Source organism: Chiloscyllium plagiosum, unplaced genomic scaffold (assembly GCF_037043375.1).
Source record: "Chiloscyllium plagiosum isolate Xiang-an unplaced genomic scaffold, Cpla_swu_hap1 HiC_scaffold_28, whole genome shotgun sequence".
NCBI classification, from domain to species: domain Eukaryota; kingdom Metazoa; phylum Chordata; class Chondrichthyes; order Orectolobiformes; family Hemiscylliidae; genus Chiloscyllium; species Chiloscyllium plagiosum.
The window spans coordinates 3,571,282-3,589,983 of NW_028270166.1; the positions used below are offsets into that span (position 1 = coordinate 3,571,282).

The window sequence follows — 18,702 nt, forward strand, 5'->3', positions numbered from 1 at the left end:
CAAGAATGTTGCCAGGGTTGGAGGATTTGAGCTATAGGGAGAGGCTAAACAGGCTGGGGCTGTTTTCCCTGGAACGTCAGAGGCTGAGGGGTGACCTTATAGAGGTTTATGAGGAGCATGGATAGGATAAATAGACAAAGTATTTTCCCTTGGATTGTGGAGTCCAGAACTAGAGGGCATAGGTTTAGGGTGAGAGGGGAAAGATATAAAAGAGACCTAAGGGGTAACATCTTCACGCAGAGGGTGGTACGTGTGTGGAATGAGCTGCAAGAAGATGTGGTGGAGGCTGGTACAATTGCAACATTTAAGAGGCATTTGGATGGGTATATGAATGGGAAGGATTTGGAGGGATATGGGCCGGGTGCTGGCAGGTGGGACTAGATTGGGTTGGGATATCTCGTCAACGTGGATAGATTGGACCGAAGGGTCTGTTTCCATGCTGTACATCTCTATGACTCTAAGGATATTGGAGGAATAGGAAGTCTGCAGATAGAAGAAACACTAGTGTTAGAAAGCAGACAGACACCAAAGTAATAAAGAAGAAGGGTTAGAAAATGATGTAAAAAATTAATATGCTTCCATTGTAATAAAACTGGACATACCAAAGCCAATTGCTGGAATTTAAATTGGAGACTGGTTGTAGTAATATGAATGTCTAAAAAAACTTCAGAAAGTCTGTGTCAGGAAAGGAACTGGGCAGTAAAGTTATAGTGCTGATACAAACAGAACTTTTTCACCAGCATGTAATTAGAAGAGAGAGATGGCTTGGGATAATAATGAAAATACTTCATTGAATATTGACAAGAAGAATAAAATTGCTGGAGGTTCTGAGTAATTTATCTCAAAAGGAAATAATGCTTCAAATCAACAAGGTTAAATGGTAAGATATTGAGAGACATTGGTGTATGCTGAAAATGTGTTGCTGGAAAAGCGCAGCAGGTCAGGCAGCATCCAAGGAGCAGGAGAATCGACATTTCGGGCATGAGCCCTTCTTCAAGAAACTGAAGAAGGGCTCATGCCCGAAAAGTCGATTCTCCTGCTCCTTGGATGCTGCCTGACCTGCTGCGCTTTTCCAGCAACACATTTTCAGCTCTGATCTCCAGCATCTGCAGACCTCACTTTCTCCTCAAAGACATTGGTGTATGTCAGCCACTGATGATATTATTTGTCTTCCAGAGGAAGTAATGAAGTAAAAAGTGTTCATTTGAAGTATACATGGAGGTTGCAAACCAATTACATTAAGCAGAGTATAAAGAGTAACTTGGTAAATGAAGAAATTGTAGAGCAAGTAGTGAACAAATTCCGATAGAAGGAGTTGACTTTATTTTGGGAAATGACCTAATAGACTCAAGAATATTGACCTCAGTGAATGTGACAAAATAAATTACTAGAGGTCATAGAAACTGAAATCTTATAAGAAGAACATCTTGAATTGTTTCCTGACTGTGCGACCAGAGGTCAGGCCCATAGAATTAGTCAGGAAGAAAAGGAGTCTGAGATGATTAGGAAATTCAGTTATTTGATGCAATTTTCAAAACGTAACTTAAAATGATTAATATTTTTAAAAATGAAGTTGATATGTTTAGCCCATCTTCTTTAATAGTGGTGTAACAAACAGATTTGGAATTTAAAGAGGTAAAGTGCTATTATTTGGAAGACAAAATACTAATGAAGAACTGAAGACTACTTCAAATACCAACCACCAGGAAATGGGCTGTGGTCCAGCAGGTTACAATCCCATCTGAAATATAATGAGTGACTCACAAAATTCCACTAACAGATCAATTAGGTACTAGGGAAATCCAGACTAAAATACATAGCATTTTAATTGGCTAGGATTACATAAGGATGTAGTTGAATTTTGCCAGTCATGCTTCACATGTAAGTTAGTGGGGAAACCACAACCCTCTTTTAAACCGAGATCTTTAATTCCAATATTCGCTTTTGAAGAACTTTTTAGCAGGGCTTAAATAGATTGCATAAAGTCCCTAAGTAAAACCAAGAATGGGAATCAGTATCTTTAAAAGATTATGGACACTGCCACAAGATTTCCTGAAGCAGTGTTAGAAAAATGGTGGTGGAAAAGTTAATTCAATATTTTAAAGGATCTGTGTTCTCAAAGAAATACACCCAGATGACAGGTCAAATTTTATGATGCAAATATTCAAAGAAGTTATGACTAGTTTGCAAATAAAACAATTTAGATCGCCTCAATCTCAAGGTGCATTAGAAGGATGGCATCAAACTTTGATGACTATTATTACAGCTTATCACCAAGACTAGGTAACATCATCAGTGAGGTAAAAAGGTAAAAACGAGGTAAAAACGAGGTAAACAGACCCCACCACCAGGGATATATTTCCCTCCCCACCCCTCTCCGCCTTCCGCAAAGACCGTTCCCTCCGTGACTACCTGGTCAGGTCCACGCCCCCCTACGACCCACCCTCCCATCCTGGCACCTTCCACTGCCACCGCAGGAACTGTAAAACCTGCGCCCACACCTCCTCCCTCACCTCTATCCAAGGCCCGAAAGGAGCTTTCCACATCCATCAAGGTTTTACCTGCACATCCACTAATATCATTTATTGTATCCGTTGCTCCCGATGCGGTCTCCCCACACATTGGGGAGACTGGGCGCCTCCTAGCAGAGCGCTTTAGGGAACATCTCCGAGACACCCGCACCAATCAACCAAATCGCCCAGTGGCTCAACATTTCAACTCCCCCTCCCACTCTGCCGAGGATATGGAGGTGCTGGGCCTCCTCCACCGCCGCTCCCTCACCACCAGACGCCTGGAGGAAGAACGCCTCATCTTCCGCCTCGGAACACTTCAACCCCAGGGCATCAATGTGGATTTCAACAGTTTCCTCATTTCCCCTTCCCCCACCTCATCCTAGCTTCTAACCTCCAGCAACTCGATCCCCTGACCTGTCCGGACTTGTCCGACCTGCCCAGCTCCTTTTCCACCTATCCACTCCACCCTCTCCTCCCTGACCTATCACCTTCATCTCCTTCCCCACTGACCTATTGTACTCTATGCCACTCTCTCCCCACCCCCACCCTCCTCTAGCTTATCTCTCCACGCTTCAGGCTCTCTGCCTTTATTCCTGATGAAGGGCTTTTGCCCGAAACGTCGATTTTGCCTGTCCTCGGATGCTGCCTGAATTGCTGTGCTCTTCCAGCACCTCTGATCCAGAACATAATCAGTGAGCCTCCGGATGAAACACTGGTGGTATGGCCCACTTTCTATTTACAGAGGAACCTCAATTATCCAAATATCAATTATCCGAATTTTGGATTATCGAAAGGAGACCTCAAGTCCTGATAGAAATATTACAGCAAAGAGGTGTTTCCAACACTGATTGCGTCTTTTGTTTACAATGATTGAAAACAAACTCGACTTACTAAAATGCTGCCAAAAGCAGTCCTGGACATCAATGAGAGCCCAGGCATCATCTCCAAACCTCACGCCCTCTCTCTCTCTCTGTCCCCACACTTTCCCTGGAGTTCTACACAGGGGTGTACCCTAAACCCCCAATCCCCAGGTAATCTCGCCAGTAAAACATTGTGTGTGTGCGGCTGTGTGTGTGTGTGTGCGCTATTTGGAGACTCATCCCCCAAAGGCAGAAGCAGTCTTATTGTTGGTGTCCAGTTTGGCTGCCCTGGAGGTGGGGGAGGATGTGCGGTGGGACGGACAGAGGGCAAAGGGTGGAATGTGGGTGAGGGCGGATGGATGGGCAGGGCTGGATATAGACTGACGGTGGGGGTGGGGATGGCAATGGACTTGGGGGCGAGGGCAGGGTGGGTGGATGGGGTGGGTGGGGTCTCGCCCGCTGTGTTCTGCTGCCTAGTCTCCTGAACGGGGAATGGACTTAGCAAGTGCTCACTATGTCAATCCCATTCAACTGATGGGGTTGGGGGGGGGGGGGGGGCGGGGTGAAACTTCAGCAATGCTGCAGGTCCCTTACACACAAGTGTGTGTCTGCTCAGAAACAAATCCTGAGACAGAGAGAGGGAGCAAGGCAGGCAGAACTAGGAAAAAGGAAACTTCAGGAAACTCCAAGCCCCAGAGGAGAGGCATTGAATCAATTAATCGAATAATCAATTATCCAAATGAAATAGTGCCCACCCATCCCGTTTGGATAATTGAGGTTCCTCTGTATGTATTCAGGTTTCCTTGGGTTGGTGATGTAATTTCCTGTGGTGACATGGTTTCCTGTGGTGATGTCATTTCCTGTTCTTTTTCTCAGGGGGTGGTAAATAGGGTCCAAGTCAATGTGTTTGTTGATAGAGATCCAGTTGGAATGTCATGCTTCGAGGAAATTTCATGCGTGTCTCTGTTTGGCTTGTCCTAGGATGGATGTGTTCAGACGCAGTTGAACTGGTGTCTTTCCTTGTCTGTATGTAAGGATACTAGTGAGAGAGGGTCATATCGTTTTGCAGCTAGTTGATGTTCATGTATCCTGGTGGCTAGTTTTTTGCCTGTTTGTCCAATGTAGTGTTTGTTACAGTTCTTGCAAGGTATTTTGTAAATGACATTAGTTTTGTTTGTTGTCTGTATAGGGTCTTTCAAGTTCATTAGCTGCTGTTTTAGTGTGTGGGCTACCATGATGCCAAGGGGTCTGAGTAGTCTGGCAGTCATTTTCGAGATGTCTTTGATGCAGGGGAGAGTAGCTAGGGTTTCTGGACGTGTATTGTCTGCTTATTTGGGTTTGTTGCTCAGAAATCGGCAGACTGCATTCACTGGGTAACCATACTTTTTGAATACACTATATTGGTGATTTTCCTCTGCTCCGCGTAGTTCCTCTGTGCTGCAATGTGTAATGGTTTGTTGAAATAATGTTCTAACGCAGCTTTGTTTGTGGGTGTTGGGATGATTGCCTAGTATGGTGATGAAACATCAAAAAATGAACCTTCCAGCTCAGCGAGCAAACCTACATCCAGAACCTCAACCTAAGCTAAAAATCTCAAAACTCGCTATCACCAAGAATATCCTAATGGCTGAGATAAAGGAACTCCTTTTTTACTATTTGCCATTAGGGACATTCTGAATAAGTCCACTGGATTTTGTGCTTTAGAACTAATATACGGACATGAGGTGAGAGAACCACCTAAATTAATTAAAGAGAAAATGATAAACCAATGCTCAAAGACTATGCTTTCAGAAGATGTTCCATGTTCCAGAGAGAAACTGACCAAAGCATATGTGTTGACCAAAATGCAATTAAAGAGCGCTCATTGAAAATAAAGCAGATAAAAAGGGTAGTGTTTGAAATGTTGCGGACAAGGTGTTTTATGTTGTTATCTGTCTCTGGGAAATCACTATTCTTGGACCTTATCAAATCAAAAAGAAACTCAATGAAGTGAATTATGGAGTAGAATCAGTGAGTGTGTCATGTTAATATATTAAATGAATAATATGCCAAGGACAATAGTCAGGAAGGAAGTGTACACATAGCAGTGAAAGAAGAAGAAAAGTGAAATTAAAATGTCAGACTAATTGGAGAATGAAACAGATATTGGAAATTCAAAAGTTGACACTTGAGCAATCAGTTTGGGTAAGTTGCAGGTGTTTAAGCACAGAGGGAGTTAGCATCATGTTTTATTTATCTCTCTCATGCTCTGTTTGCATTATGAGAAATGTTAGGATCAGACGGTAGAAATTGGAAAAAAAATTATTTTGCTTATTGTTAAGTGGTGGGGGTTAATTTTGTTTGGTTAAGTGAAGAATCCACAAATTGGAAAGCTCTTGGTTTTGCAGGCATTCTGCAGTTTGTCCAGAACAGTTCAGAAATGGTTTACCCCTTTCTGAGGAGCTTAATTTGAAAGTTCCAAACCAGAGGCATTTGATTCGAATTCTGAGGAGGTTATTTGAAGCTGAAAATGTTTAAGTTCAGTTGCAATTGCTCATGAATTGAAAGAAGCAGTTAAGGGAACCTTATAGATGTGACACAGATTGTAATTCTCTCTGGTATTTGAGTACTGAAAAGTGATAGTGTTGGGATCGATGAGATTTTACATTGTTGTGTGCTTTTGAAATCATTTTAACAGTTTTATGTAAATAGTTTGGTTTATTTTATTTTATCTTCATTTTTTTTGCATAATAAACCTCTATTTTATTGTTAAATTTCAATCTGCAGTGTTGCACGCTTATGTTTCAGTGAAACATCATCTCATCTGGGGAATGATTTGTCCAGTAATAGCATCAGCTGAGATCCTAACAGTAGGTTAATGAGAACTGTTTACTCAGGGCAAGATTCTGTAACTGTACAGTGTTTTTCAGAGTAAGGGTCACCAACTGTGTAACTGTACAGAGACAGTATTTACTCAGTTAGGTAAGGATCACTGTGTAACTGTACAGTGTCAGTGTTTATACAGCAGGGTAAGGGTCACTCCTGTATAATTTTGGAGTCAGTGTTTATTCAGGATAACAGTTGTTCACACAGAAATATCACGTTTATTTTATTTTTGATACTGGATGGTTTAATTGATCTGAGGACAGTTTGCTTTTGAATGGGTTGGTTCCCTTACATATTGCATTTGATAACAGCGTCCTGGGGTAAGACAAAGGGGGCAGGGGCTTGCTTTTTAATCAACAACTTGTGGTGCACGGACATTGCAACCCTGGGCAGCCATTGCTCCCCACACCTTGAATTCCTCACCATCAGATGCTGCCCCTTCTACCTACCACGGGAATTTCCCGCTGCTATACTAACTGCTGTGTATACCCTGCCACAAGCAAAGGTTGCGGAAGCTCTGGATGTGCTGTACTCCACCACGAACACCCTGGAGACGGAACACCCCGAGGCCCTGTTTATTGTAACTGGTGACTTCAATCAAACCAAACTAAGGAAGGTGTTGCCCAAGTATCACCAGAACATTACCTGCCCCATCAGGGGCCCAAATGTTATAGACCACTGCTACACCACTGTGAAAGACGCCTACCACTCCACCCCCCCCCACCCTCATTTCGGGAACTCCGACCACAATGCCGTGTTTCCTCTCCCAGCTTACAGGCAAAAGCTCAAGAAGGAGGCCACCCCCCCACCCCCCCTCGCGGATACAGGTCCAGTGCTGGTCGGAGGAGGCAGGGGATCAACTCCAATGCTGTCTGGAATCAGCTGATTAGGCCGCGTTCAAACAGGCCGCAGGTACCTTGGACGGGTACGTTACCACCGTCCCAGACTTTATCAGCAAGTGTGTGGAGGACTCCATACCGAGGAAATCAAACCGGGCGTTTGAAATAAGTGCAGAGGTTGGTATCCTGTTACCAAGTTACCCTTTATATACATGTGCATAGTACTTGACACTATTCTGGCTCTGAGTGAACAGAACCTCTGACCCTCCTGTTTTTGTTTCTTTTTTTCAACCACCAGGAAAAAAGGAAACACCCGAGTGGCCAGTGAGAAGCAGTGCCCTTCACAACAAAGGGCAGTGCTGTGTGATCAAACAGTGAAGGGGACGGCAGGGATTAAATCAAAATAGATTTGGAGAAGGAAATAATACACTCCACTCCCTGTGGTGCTCACCTATCCCTGAAAATCTCGAGGGTGTTGGTAGAGACCTTGAGCTCCTTCTCCAGAGACACCCGGGCTCTAACATAACCGCGGAAGATGGGCAGGCAGTCGGCCCTAAGGGCCCCCTCCATGGCCCGCTGCCTGGACCTGTTTATTGCCAGTTTGGCCAGGCCCAGGAGCAGACCCACAAGGACCCTCTGACCTACCCTCCCCCCTCCACACCGGGTGCCCAAAGATTAGGAGCGTGGGTCTGAAGTGCAACCAAAAACAGAGAAGGTCTTTAAGGAAATCAAAAAGGGAGTGCAAGCACTCATACCCCATATATACATGGTGCATGGACTCCACAGCACCACAGAACAAGCTGTTGGGCTGGGAGTCCGTGAACCAATGCAATCTGTGCTTGCAGGGGACCACTGTGTGTAGCACCCTCCACCCCAAATCTCTGAAAGGGGGAGGACCCCTACATATAGAGCCCTCCACTGGGGATCCCCACTGCCCGGTGGTAAATGGGCACGCCAAGGTGTGTCCGGACGGTGGATGAGGGAGAAGAGGTGGACGGTGTGCAGCAGCAGTCGATACAGGGTCCGCCTATTTGTGTCCCTAAAGGGAGCAAAACTAAAACTCTGGAGGCGACTCAGGTTGCGGGGCACAGGTTCCGACACTCCTGTTTATGTCTGTCCGCCAGGGCTCCCTGATTGGGCCAGGTTAACAGCAGAAATCAGGGATCTCACATTCTGAGGTCCACTAAGTAACCTCATTACAACCACTACAGTTTCGAAATATATTCTTGGAAATCCAGGACATTCATCTTCACTGCACGAATACATATCTCTGTGACAGCAGGTTTCTGAGGCACTTTGCTTGGGGCTGGAATGTTAAGCTCAGGAGGAGGAAGTATTGATTAAGATAAATACGATTAAGGTAAAAGATAAAGTTAAATGCCCATAAATATGTTGATGAGAATGCTGACTAGAACATCCAGGCAGGCTGTGTAAGAAGGTTAATCCCACTCTCAAGGGGTACAGCCTCACATGATGTGACATTGTTTAATCTGTAAAGTTTGTTACATTCAGATTGTTTGATTTGTCATATTTCAGCCTATTATGTTCTGCCAGACATGCTGTGTATTTCTGGTATGTTCAGGTTTGGCCTCCAAATTCCAAAAAAAATGGTAGAGAAGATGAAAAAAAAATATAATGGTCAGCCAAGAGATCATGCTTATCAGGAAAGACTGATTAAACAGAGACTATTTTTGCTCCAAAACTGAGATTGGGGAGAATTTTAGTAGAGGACTTTAAAGTTATGGAAGCGAGATGTTTGTACGTTTGGGTGAGACCAGGAAGGGTGGCCATGAATAAGATAGCCACTGATTTAATCAATTAATTTGATTTATTGTCAGGTGTACCTAAGTACAGCGAAAAGTTTTGTTTACATGCAGCACAGGCAGATCACAGTAAACAAGGGCGTACAGATCATAGGGTGACAAAAAACTTAGACAGAGGCATATAAGTTATTTCGCAACAGGGCGTGCACTAGGCAAGATCAACTTTATTTGAAGTTAGAGAGTCCATTCAGCAGTCTAGTAACAGCAGAGAAGAAGCTGTTCCTGAACCTGTTGGTGCATGTTCAAGCTTCTGTAACTTCTGCCCGATGGAAGAGGTGGTAGGAGCTCATTACCGGGGTGGGAGGGATCTTTGATGTTGGCATCCTCCCTGCAGCAGTGAGCTGCGTAAATGGAGTCCATGGATGGAAGGGTGGCTCCTGAAATGCCCTGGGCTGTGCATATGACCTTTTGTAGTTTCTTATGGTCCTGGGCAGAGCAGTTGCCATACCAGGCCGGTATGCACCTGGATAGTATGCTCTCAATGGTGTGTCTGCAGAAGTTGGTGAGAGTCCTTATGGACATGCCAAATTTCCTGAGCTGCCTGAGGAAGAAGAGGTGTTGTTGTGCCTTCTTGACCATTGCATCTAGGTGGGAAGTCCAGGACAGGTTGTTGGTTATCGTCACTCTGAGGAACCTGACGCTGTCCACCTCTCTACTTCCACTCTGTTGATATAGATGGGGCCGTGTTATCCTCCTTTCTTTCTGAAGTCAATGATCAGTTCTTTAGCCCCGTTAAGAGAGAGATTATTCTCATTGCATTACGTCACCAAGCCCTCTATCTTTTTTCTGTACTCTGACTCATTGTTGTTAGATATCTGTCCTACCATGGTGTTGTAGATGGTGTTCATTTGGAATTTGGCAACACAGTCATGAGGGTACAGGACATAAGTAAAAGGGCTGAGGACGCACCCTTGGGGGGGCTCCAGTGTTGAGGATTATTGTGGAGGAGGTGCAGTTGTCCATCTTCACTGATTTGTGGTCTATGGGTCAGGAAGCTGAGGCCCAAGGTCACTGAGATTTGAGATCAGTCTGGAGAGGATAATGACTTCAGCTCCACCTTCAACACCAGTGAGCTGAAGTCTGATGTTGATGTCCTTGGTATCCAGATGTTCCAGGGATGAGTGCAGGGCGTGGGATATGGCATCCACTGTGGTCCTGTTATGTTGGTAGGTAAAGTGTAGGAGATTGGGGCAGGCTGGGAGACTGGTGTTGATGTGGGCCATGACCAGCCTCTTGGAGCACTTCATGATGATTGAAGTCAGAGCGACTGGGCGGTAGTCATTAAGGCACGTTGCATGTGCTTTCTCAGGTACAGGTCATTCTGTTATAATACAATAGTTGTGTTCCTCTGCAACCTTACGCTATAGATCGCTAATAGAAAATCACTATACCCGTTCAGTCGCAAGTTTGTGGTATCCAAAGAACGTCCACAATTCATCACTCCTGTTCTAGCCAATTCATGCTGATGGAATGCACATTACAGCAGATGTACTGGGATGATTGTGGTCTTCTTGAAGCAGGTGGGGACCCTGGCTTGTAGGAGGGACAGGTTGAAGATGTTGGTGAATAGCTCCACCAGCTGGACTGCACAGGATCTGAGTGCTTGGCCGGGGACACTGTTCAGGTCCATCTCTTTCCTTGGGTTTGCTCTCAGGAAGACTGAGCTGATGTCTGCAGCAGTCACTAAGGGAACACGTTGTCTGGGGCTGTTGGGGCAGGTGACATCACGCCACTTTGCATTCTGCTCAATCCAAGTGTAGAAAACATTGAGCACATCAGGGAGGGATGTGTCTGTGTCCACTGTCTTGCTCTGTTTCATTTTGTATCCCATAATGTTGTTTAGGCCATGCCACAGGCAGTGGGAGTCTGTCTGGTAGGTTTGGGCCTCCAACTTGGTCCAATACTGCCTCTTGGCATCCCTGATGGCTTTGTGGAGCTGATATCTGGAGTTCCTGTATTTGTCTGGCTCATCTGACATGAGTATTGCCTGCCTGGTCTTCAGTAGGGAGTGGATTTCCTGGTTCATCCAAGGTTTCCAGTCAGGGAACACTTGGATTGAGTTCTTTGGTTCACAGTACCCCACATATTTGCAAATTAAGTCCATGATGTTGGTGGTGTACTCGTCTAGGTTTTCCACCTGAGTACTTGAACACGGTCCAGTCCATCAATTCCAAGCAGTCCCAGAGATGCTCTTCCACAGACTCGGACCAGCATTGTACTTCCTCCCATTCCAGCTTCTGCTTGTAAGCTGGGAGGAGGAACACCGCGCTGTGATTGGATTTTCTGAGTGCGGTTGGAGGGGGTAGAATGGTAGGTGTCTATGATGGTTGTGTAGCAGTGGTCTGGAACGATCGGTCCTCTGGTGGGGCAGGAGATGTGTTGGTGGTACTTTGGCAGCACCCTCTTGAGGTTGGCGTGGTTGAAGTCACCGGCTGTGATGAATAGGGCCTTGGGGATGTATGGTCTCCAGAGTGTTTATGGAGGTGTAGATCACATTTACTGCAATCTTCGCATTGACCTGGGGTGGAATGTAAACTGCTGTCAGGATAGCAGTGGTGAACTCTTGTGGTCGGTTGCAGAGATGGCATTTTACTGTCAGGTATTCTAGGTTCGGGGAGCAATGGCTTGTCAGGGTCGCTACATCCAAGCACCAGGTGGTGTTAATCAGGAAGCATCCCCCACCTCAGTTCGCCTTGCCCAAGGACGCTGTGCGTTCCATGCAGTGTATGGAGAAATGGTCAGTCGGGAATGGCAGGGATGAGCCAAGTGTCCATGAAGCTGAGCACACAACAGCCTTTCAGTTCCCTCTGGAAGGTAAGTCTAGGTCTGAGTTCACCCATTTTGTTTTCGATAGCCTGAATATTTGCCAGGAATATGCTGGGGAATTCAGGAGAAGCTTCTTTATCCAGAGAGAAGTGGGAAAGCAGGATTTGATCCAATAGGCAGTGGACAGGGGGAAAAGCAGAGAGATATTGAATGGGAAGCTGAGTGAACACAGGAAGTAGAAAGGAATAGAAGGATGCAAATAATAACAGAAAACTTTATGAACATAGGAACAGAAGCAAGCCATTCAGGCCCTTGCCTCTATTCTGTTATTCAATGAGATGATGAGTGACCTGTGGCCTGACCTCATCTTATGCTTTTCCAACTTTCACTTCTGGAAGGGCTGGTTTTTGTTTTTCAGGGAGACCATGGGATATCAGTAAAATCCCAAGAATAGTAATCCAAAGCCACAGGTTATTATTCTACCCTTGGTCACAATGGAAATGGTGAAACGAGAATTGAATAAAACTATTAAAATAAAATCAGAGTTAACCTTTCCAGCCCAGTGACCTTTCCTCAGAACAGTTTGATTTCTCCCCACACATTCTGCTAGACCTGTTGAGCTTTTCCAGCAATTTGTTTTCGTTTCTGATTTACAACATCTGCAGTTCTTCCAGTTTTTAACTGTGACCCTGTAACCACTGCTGATTGTTGTGGAAAAAAAACCCATCTGGGTCACTAATATCCTTTAGGGAAGGAAATCTGCCATCCTCACCATTCTCAAATATATGTGTGATTTGAGAACAATGTGGTTGCCTCTTAACTAGCCCCTGTGCAGTTAGAGATAGGTAGTAAATGCTGATCTAGCCAGCAAAACCTACATCCCACAAATTTAAAAAAACCTTTTTCTCCATGATCCTTAATCACAGATTCCCCGATAAACAGACATAGCCTTGCTCAATTTATCCTCACTGTTCCCTTTAATAATTTGAAAATCTGTCACTTTCTAAATTCCATAGAATACACCCCTAGCTGAAGTACTCTTTTGTTGTAATTTAACCTTTATAGCCCAGCTAGATTTCTGGTAATCCTACACTACATTCCCTCCAAGGTGAATAAATCTCTTCTAAGGCGTGGCAGTCAGAGTTGTTCAGATTCTGCAGGTGTGAACTAGCTAGGTCTTTGTATAGCTAAAACATAACTTCAATCCTCTTCTATTCGAGTCCTGTGGATCAGGCCTGCTACCTAGTAGCCATTCAATATTTCTGGACCCATTCACAATATTTTAATGATCTAAATACTTGTCACTGTTTGCAGTTTTCCATTGAGAAGCTTTTCCTATTTAGAAAGTGCCTTATTCATTCTTTTCTGATCCAAAGTGGATGATCTCACACTTCACTACAATAAAGTCTATTTGCTACAATTTGCCCATTCATTTAATCAATTAATATCACTTTGTGTTTTCACATTTCCATTTACACTTCTAATGTCACTTCTGTGTCATCAGCAAAGTTGGACATGTGGCTTCCTATCCTATGAGCAAGTCTTTGACTAAATAAAAAGACCCAATTCAGCTTCTTGTGGGAGCCATTAGTCACTTTTGGCTGATCCATTAGTCACTTTTGGCCAATTCAAGTCCGAGCACATTGTCCCTCCTCTCTGTCTGCTGCTGCTCAGTCCATTTCCCAACCAGATCAATCACTGGTCTTCGGTTCCCCTGGTTCTGACTTTAACTAAGTTAGGGATATTGTCAAAACCTTTTTGAACCTAATAACAACATGCACAGACACTCTTCAGGAAAGCCACCTCTTTAAAGAGGTTTGTCAGTCCTGACTACCCCTTTACAAATCCATACTTACAAACTTGCAGAGAGGGCAATTATAAAACAGACTGGTGATGGGTTGTGCCTTTTGAAGGCAAGAAATACTTTCATTTATGTGCACCTTTGACCAGCACCTTGATGTTAATGGAACATTATTGACCCGGCAGTTATTGCAGGAAAAATAAGCTGGCAACATTGTTTGGATTTGTTAACCAAAGACTAAGTAAAGGAGCAGAGTGATCTGGGGATACAGACACAAACTATTTAATGTAGCAAGGCAGGTTAGCAAAATCTGAACAATATAAATCAAATATTGGCATTCATTTCTAGAGAAGTTTATTTGAAAAAAAAGATAACTTACATTGAACTTTGATTAGACCACACTTGGAGAACTGTGAACAGTTTTCCCCTCAATATTCTAAACATATTGACATTGGCTAATACCAGACTGAAGGGTTATAACTATTGAGGGCCTAAAATGGATGGGGCAACTCTCCTGCAAAATAAGAGGATGAGGGGTGACCTGATGGAGGTTTTTAAAAGGCCTTTTGAGAAGGCAGCCATAGAGAAGATGAGAGAGACCAGAACTGGGAAATAAACATGAGACAGTCACTAATTAATCCAATGAGGAATTGAGGAATAAGCTCTTAATGCAGACGAGGGTGAGAATTTGGGACTCGCTTCCACACAAAATATTTGATGGGAATAGCAGAGATACATTTCAGGCAAGTCCAATAAGTACATGACAAGGAAGGTGAAAAGAGATGCTGATGGGTTGGAACTAAAACAATTTGTTTCATTCTCAGTGAGAAAGCAAGCCTGCTGTAGATCATGGTACAGATTAGGGCCACCCCATTGCCCGACTGTGAGGCAGTTACAGATTGAGTTAAAAAAATCACATAGCACCAGGTTATAGTTCAACAGGTTTATTTGGAAGCACTAGCGTTTAGAGCACTATTCCTTTATCAGGTGGTTGTGGATGAAGGAGCGGCGCTCCAAAAGCTAGTGCTTCCAAATAAACCTGTTGGACTATAACCTGGTGTTGTGTGATTTTTAAACTTTGTTCACCCCAGTCCAACACCGGCACCTCCGAATCATTACAGATTGAAGGAGTAAACTGTGCAGGTCTGGGACATCAGGGGACTGTGGACATTAGCTGCTAAAATCGAACAGTTTCTCAAGGATCGGAGGGATAAGTAACAGCAGGAGGCAGGAGCTGGGGGTGGGGGTGGGTTGTGAATATTCCAGAGGGAGCCAACCCTGCAAAAGTGAAAAGCAAGGCTGCCTAAACCATCAGCAACTGGCCACTCTCTATCCACCTTTTCTCATCTATTCCCCCCCCCCCCGCGAGAGTCTCAGCTGGAGCTGGTTTTGAGGAAAGGTTACTCTAGGAAACTGGTCAGGTCGATGAGGAACAATTGGGGAATGATAAAGTTCAATGATGTTTTATTTAACATCCTCACCCACAATATAAAAAAAAAGTATATTTAACTGGAAATTCCACTGAAAGGCAGGGCTGAGCTCAGGAGGGGTCAGTTACATCCTGGACAATGGGCCTAACTCCTGGATCAACGTTAGGGTCTTGGTCATAGCCAGAGAGTTAGAGCTGTACAGCATGGAAACAGATCCTTTGGTCCAACTCGTCCGTGCCAACCAGATATCCTAAATTAATCTAGTTCCATTTGCCAGCATTTGGTCCATATCCCTCTAAACCCTTCTTATTCATGTATCCAAATAGATGCCTTTTAAATGTTGCAATTGTACCAGCCTCCACCACTTCCGTTGGCAGCTCATTCCATACACGCACCACCCTCTGCATGAAAAAGCTACCCCTTTAAATGCCTTTTATATCATTCCCCTCTCACCTGAAACCTATGCCCTCTAGTTCTGGACTCCCCTACCCTGGGGAAAAGACCCCTGAGGATTATTTAAACCCAGGGGTTCAACTTTAATCTGAGTCCGTCCCTTGACACTGGAGTAAAGCAGAGGGCTTTGCAATTGGCCCCTGACCTTCACAGTTCAGAAAGTGAACAACAGCACCCAGCCACTCTGCAAACTATCTGCATTTCATAAAAGGCATGGATTGATCTCAATTGTGATGCTGCCCACAGTTAAATAGCTGTCCACATAGTTGTATGACACATGGGCACCGAGGCTGGCAGGGCACACAGTGGGTAGCAGGCATGTCCTCATGAGCAGCAGCACAGGTGAAATCTGCCTTAGGGGACAGTGTCTGAGACTTGGTCATTGCCTCAGTTTGTGACAGAGTCCATATGAGGATCTTCTTCACTCAACGGATAGAACTGGGTCAAAATCCAGGAGACCGGGCCCATCTTAGACTCACCCCACAGACACAGAGACACGCGCACACACAGTCAGACAGACAGACACACACACACAAGGAGGGGTAACCCTTTAAAAGGGATGTGAAGCTGTGGATTTCCTCCCATAGCTCCATCATGAGAATGCAATGGGAAAATTGTGAAAGGATCAAAGGAGGCCATTCCTCAGCAAACAGAGACTGACCCCACATCTCAGGTCTGTGTGGCTCCCTGTGCATAGCCACCCCTCACTACAGGACTCATTAATTACACTGAATTCAACATAGACCCAGCTTTGGTCAGATGAAAATTCCCCCAATTAAACACCTCCTCCCACAGACAAAGAAAAGGGAAAGTATAAAATTTAATGATATCCACAGCAGGCTCCACTATCTTCCTGCACTCTAATATTTTCCAACATCATGTTTAAGTAGAGAGCATTTCAGTTCTGAGAAAGAGCACATTGGTTAGAATGTGTCAGTTTTAAAGAACTGTTACATTGGATTCAGCCAATGAGTGTGCCATTGAAATGCAGAAGCTCAAATGTCACGGCCCAGGTTAGTGTCAGAGTTCAGCTTCACATCTTTGGCTCCAACATGTGACCAGTCTGGGGAAGGAGCTCCCAACAGGTTTAGAACTCAGGATCCAAATCCAAAAGTCTCATCCTCGTACTGTACACCCTTCCCCACAGAAAGCATTCTCCTTGACTAACAAAGCAAGTAATTAACTTTACTGCAGCAGGAGTTAAAACTTCCAGAAACTGGACTTTGAAAAGGATTTCTCCCTAATGTATTAAAAATCTCGGATTGGGCTATGCTCCCGGATCTAAAAGGAAGGGCTTATGTTCGAAACGTCGACTCTCCTGTTCCTCAGTTGCTGCCTGACCAGCTGTGCTTGTCCAGCACCACACTTTTCCACTGTGCCTAAAGTCTTCAAAACACCTCTGAAAGCATTTTCCCAAATCTGCCACCTTCACCATCCAGAAGGACGAGGGTATAGAAACACCCCCCCCCCCTGCAAGTTCCCCTCCAAGCCACTCCCCATCCTGACTTGGAAACATATCACTGTTCCTTCCCTGTTGCCTGGTCAAAATCCTGGCATTTCCTCCCTCAAGGCATTGTAGGTCATCAGACAGCACATGGACTGCAGTGGTTCAAGAAGGCAGCTCACCCCCACCTTCTCAAGGGGCAACTAAAGACAGGCAATAAATGCTGGCCTAGCCAGTGACCCCCAAAACTCCATTCCCTCCAGACACTCAGGTCCACTCCTCCTCCGCACCCCCCAACACCCCTCCGCACCCCCCAAGGCACCTTCCTATGCAAATGCAAAAAGGTGTAACACTTCTAACTCCTCCCTCATCTTCACCCAAGGTCCCAGACACACCTTCCAGGTGAAACAGTGATTTACCTGCACTTCACTCAATCTAGTCTACTGTATTCCCTGCTCACAATGTTGAGTCCTCTACACTGGGGAGACAAACGCAGACTGGGTGACCACTTTACCGAACACCAACATTCTGTCTGCAAAAATGACTAAGCTTCTAATTGCCAGAACATCTCTATCTTGGGCCTGCTGCAGTGCTCCAGCGAGCCTCACCACAAGCTGGAAGAACAGCATCACATTTTCCGCTTGGAAACCCTACAGACTTCTGGACCCAATATCAAGGTGAATAACTTTACAGCCTCATTCCAAGCTTCGTTGATTTTTATCCATCCCACACCCTTGTCCTGCCATGAGACAGGCTGCTATCAGCACAGCCAACCCATTCTCTCCTCACTCAGCTTCCATGGTCACTGATACAGCATCTCTTCTGTCCTGGTCTACTATCAATAAACCCCTTGTTTACCGAGCCCTGAAATGGAGCCACAGGCATTGGAGTGACTGGGAGTGTTTATGGGATGTGGGTGTCACTGGTTGGGCCAGTATTTAATACCCATCCATAATTAATTCTATCACAAAGCATCTCTCAAACCCAATGGAGTATCCTGCTGAGTCATTTCAGAATCAGTCAGTTTTTCATCCCTTGAGAACATTAATGAACCTGATGATTTTTACAACAATATTTTGGTGGTTGCCATTACTAATGGCAACATTTTAATTCCAGATTTATTTAATTAACCAAATAATTATTCAATACATTGCTTGTTGGGGTTTGAACTCTTGTATTTTGTCATCAGACAAGGCCTCTGAATTACTAGTCCAGTAACATAGCCATTACATTACCCTATCCCTTAGGCACAAACATATCAAGACCACAGTGGGAAACAGTTATTGGTATGTAACTGAGACCAATATATCTTTGGTGTCGCCCAGAGTGTGACAGGGTCCTTCTGGCTTGTGGTCAGTGCCCAACATAATGGTCAGAGCACTCTTAGAACATAGAAAAGTACAGCACAGAACAGGCCCTTTGGCCCACGATGTTGTGCCAATGTTTAATCCTAATGTAAAATATAGTAACTTAACCTACCACCCCTCAACTCACTGCTGTCCATGTGCATGTCCAGCAGATACTTAAATGTCCCCAATGACTCTACTTCCACCACCAGCGCTGGCAACGCATTCCATGCATTCACAACTCTCTGCGCAAAGAACCTACCTCTGATGTCTCCTTTATACCTTCCTCCTAATATCTTCAAACTATGACTTCTCTTCCCAGTCAATCCTGCCCTGGGAAAAAGTCTCTGGCTATTGATTCTATCTATTCTTCTCATTATCTTTATACCTTGATCAGGTCTCCTCTCTTCCTCCTTCTCTCCAGAGAGAAAAGTCCGAGCTTATTCAACCTCTCTTCATAAGGCAAGCCCTCCAGTCCAGGCAGCATCCTGGTAAACCTTCTTTGCACCCTCTCCAAAGCCTCTGTATCTTTCCTATAGTAGGGTGACCAGAACTGGACATA

The 18,702-nt window shown here is 44.7% G+C and overlaps 1 protein-coding gene across 3 annotated transcripts in view; it reads right to left on the reverse strand.

Annotated features, from left to right (window-relative positions):
* Positions 1–18,702, reverse strand: part of tmem59l (transmembrane protein 59-like) — a 62,380-nt gene that overhangs the window by 17,643 nt on the left and 26,035 nt on the right. Inside the window, exon 8 of one of the 3 annotated variants that reach the window (XM_087975902.1) lies at positions 9,019–11,418. The exons of 1 other annotated variant lie outside the window; for it this stretch is intronic. In XM_087975902.1, the coding sequence (XP_087832028.1) occupies positions 11,326–11,418 (93 nt within the window). In that variant the 3' untranslated portion in view covers positions 9,019–11,325. Of the gene's footprint in view, positions 1–9,018; positions 11,800–18,702 lie in introns of those variants that run through there. One more of the 3 variants, XM_087975901.1, reaches the window with a different exon arrangement.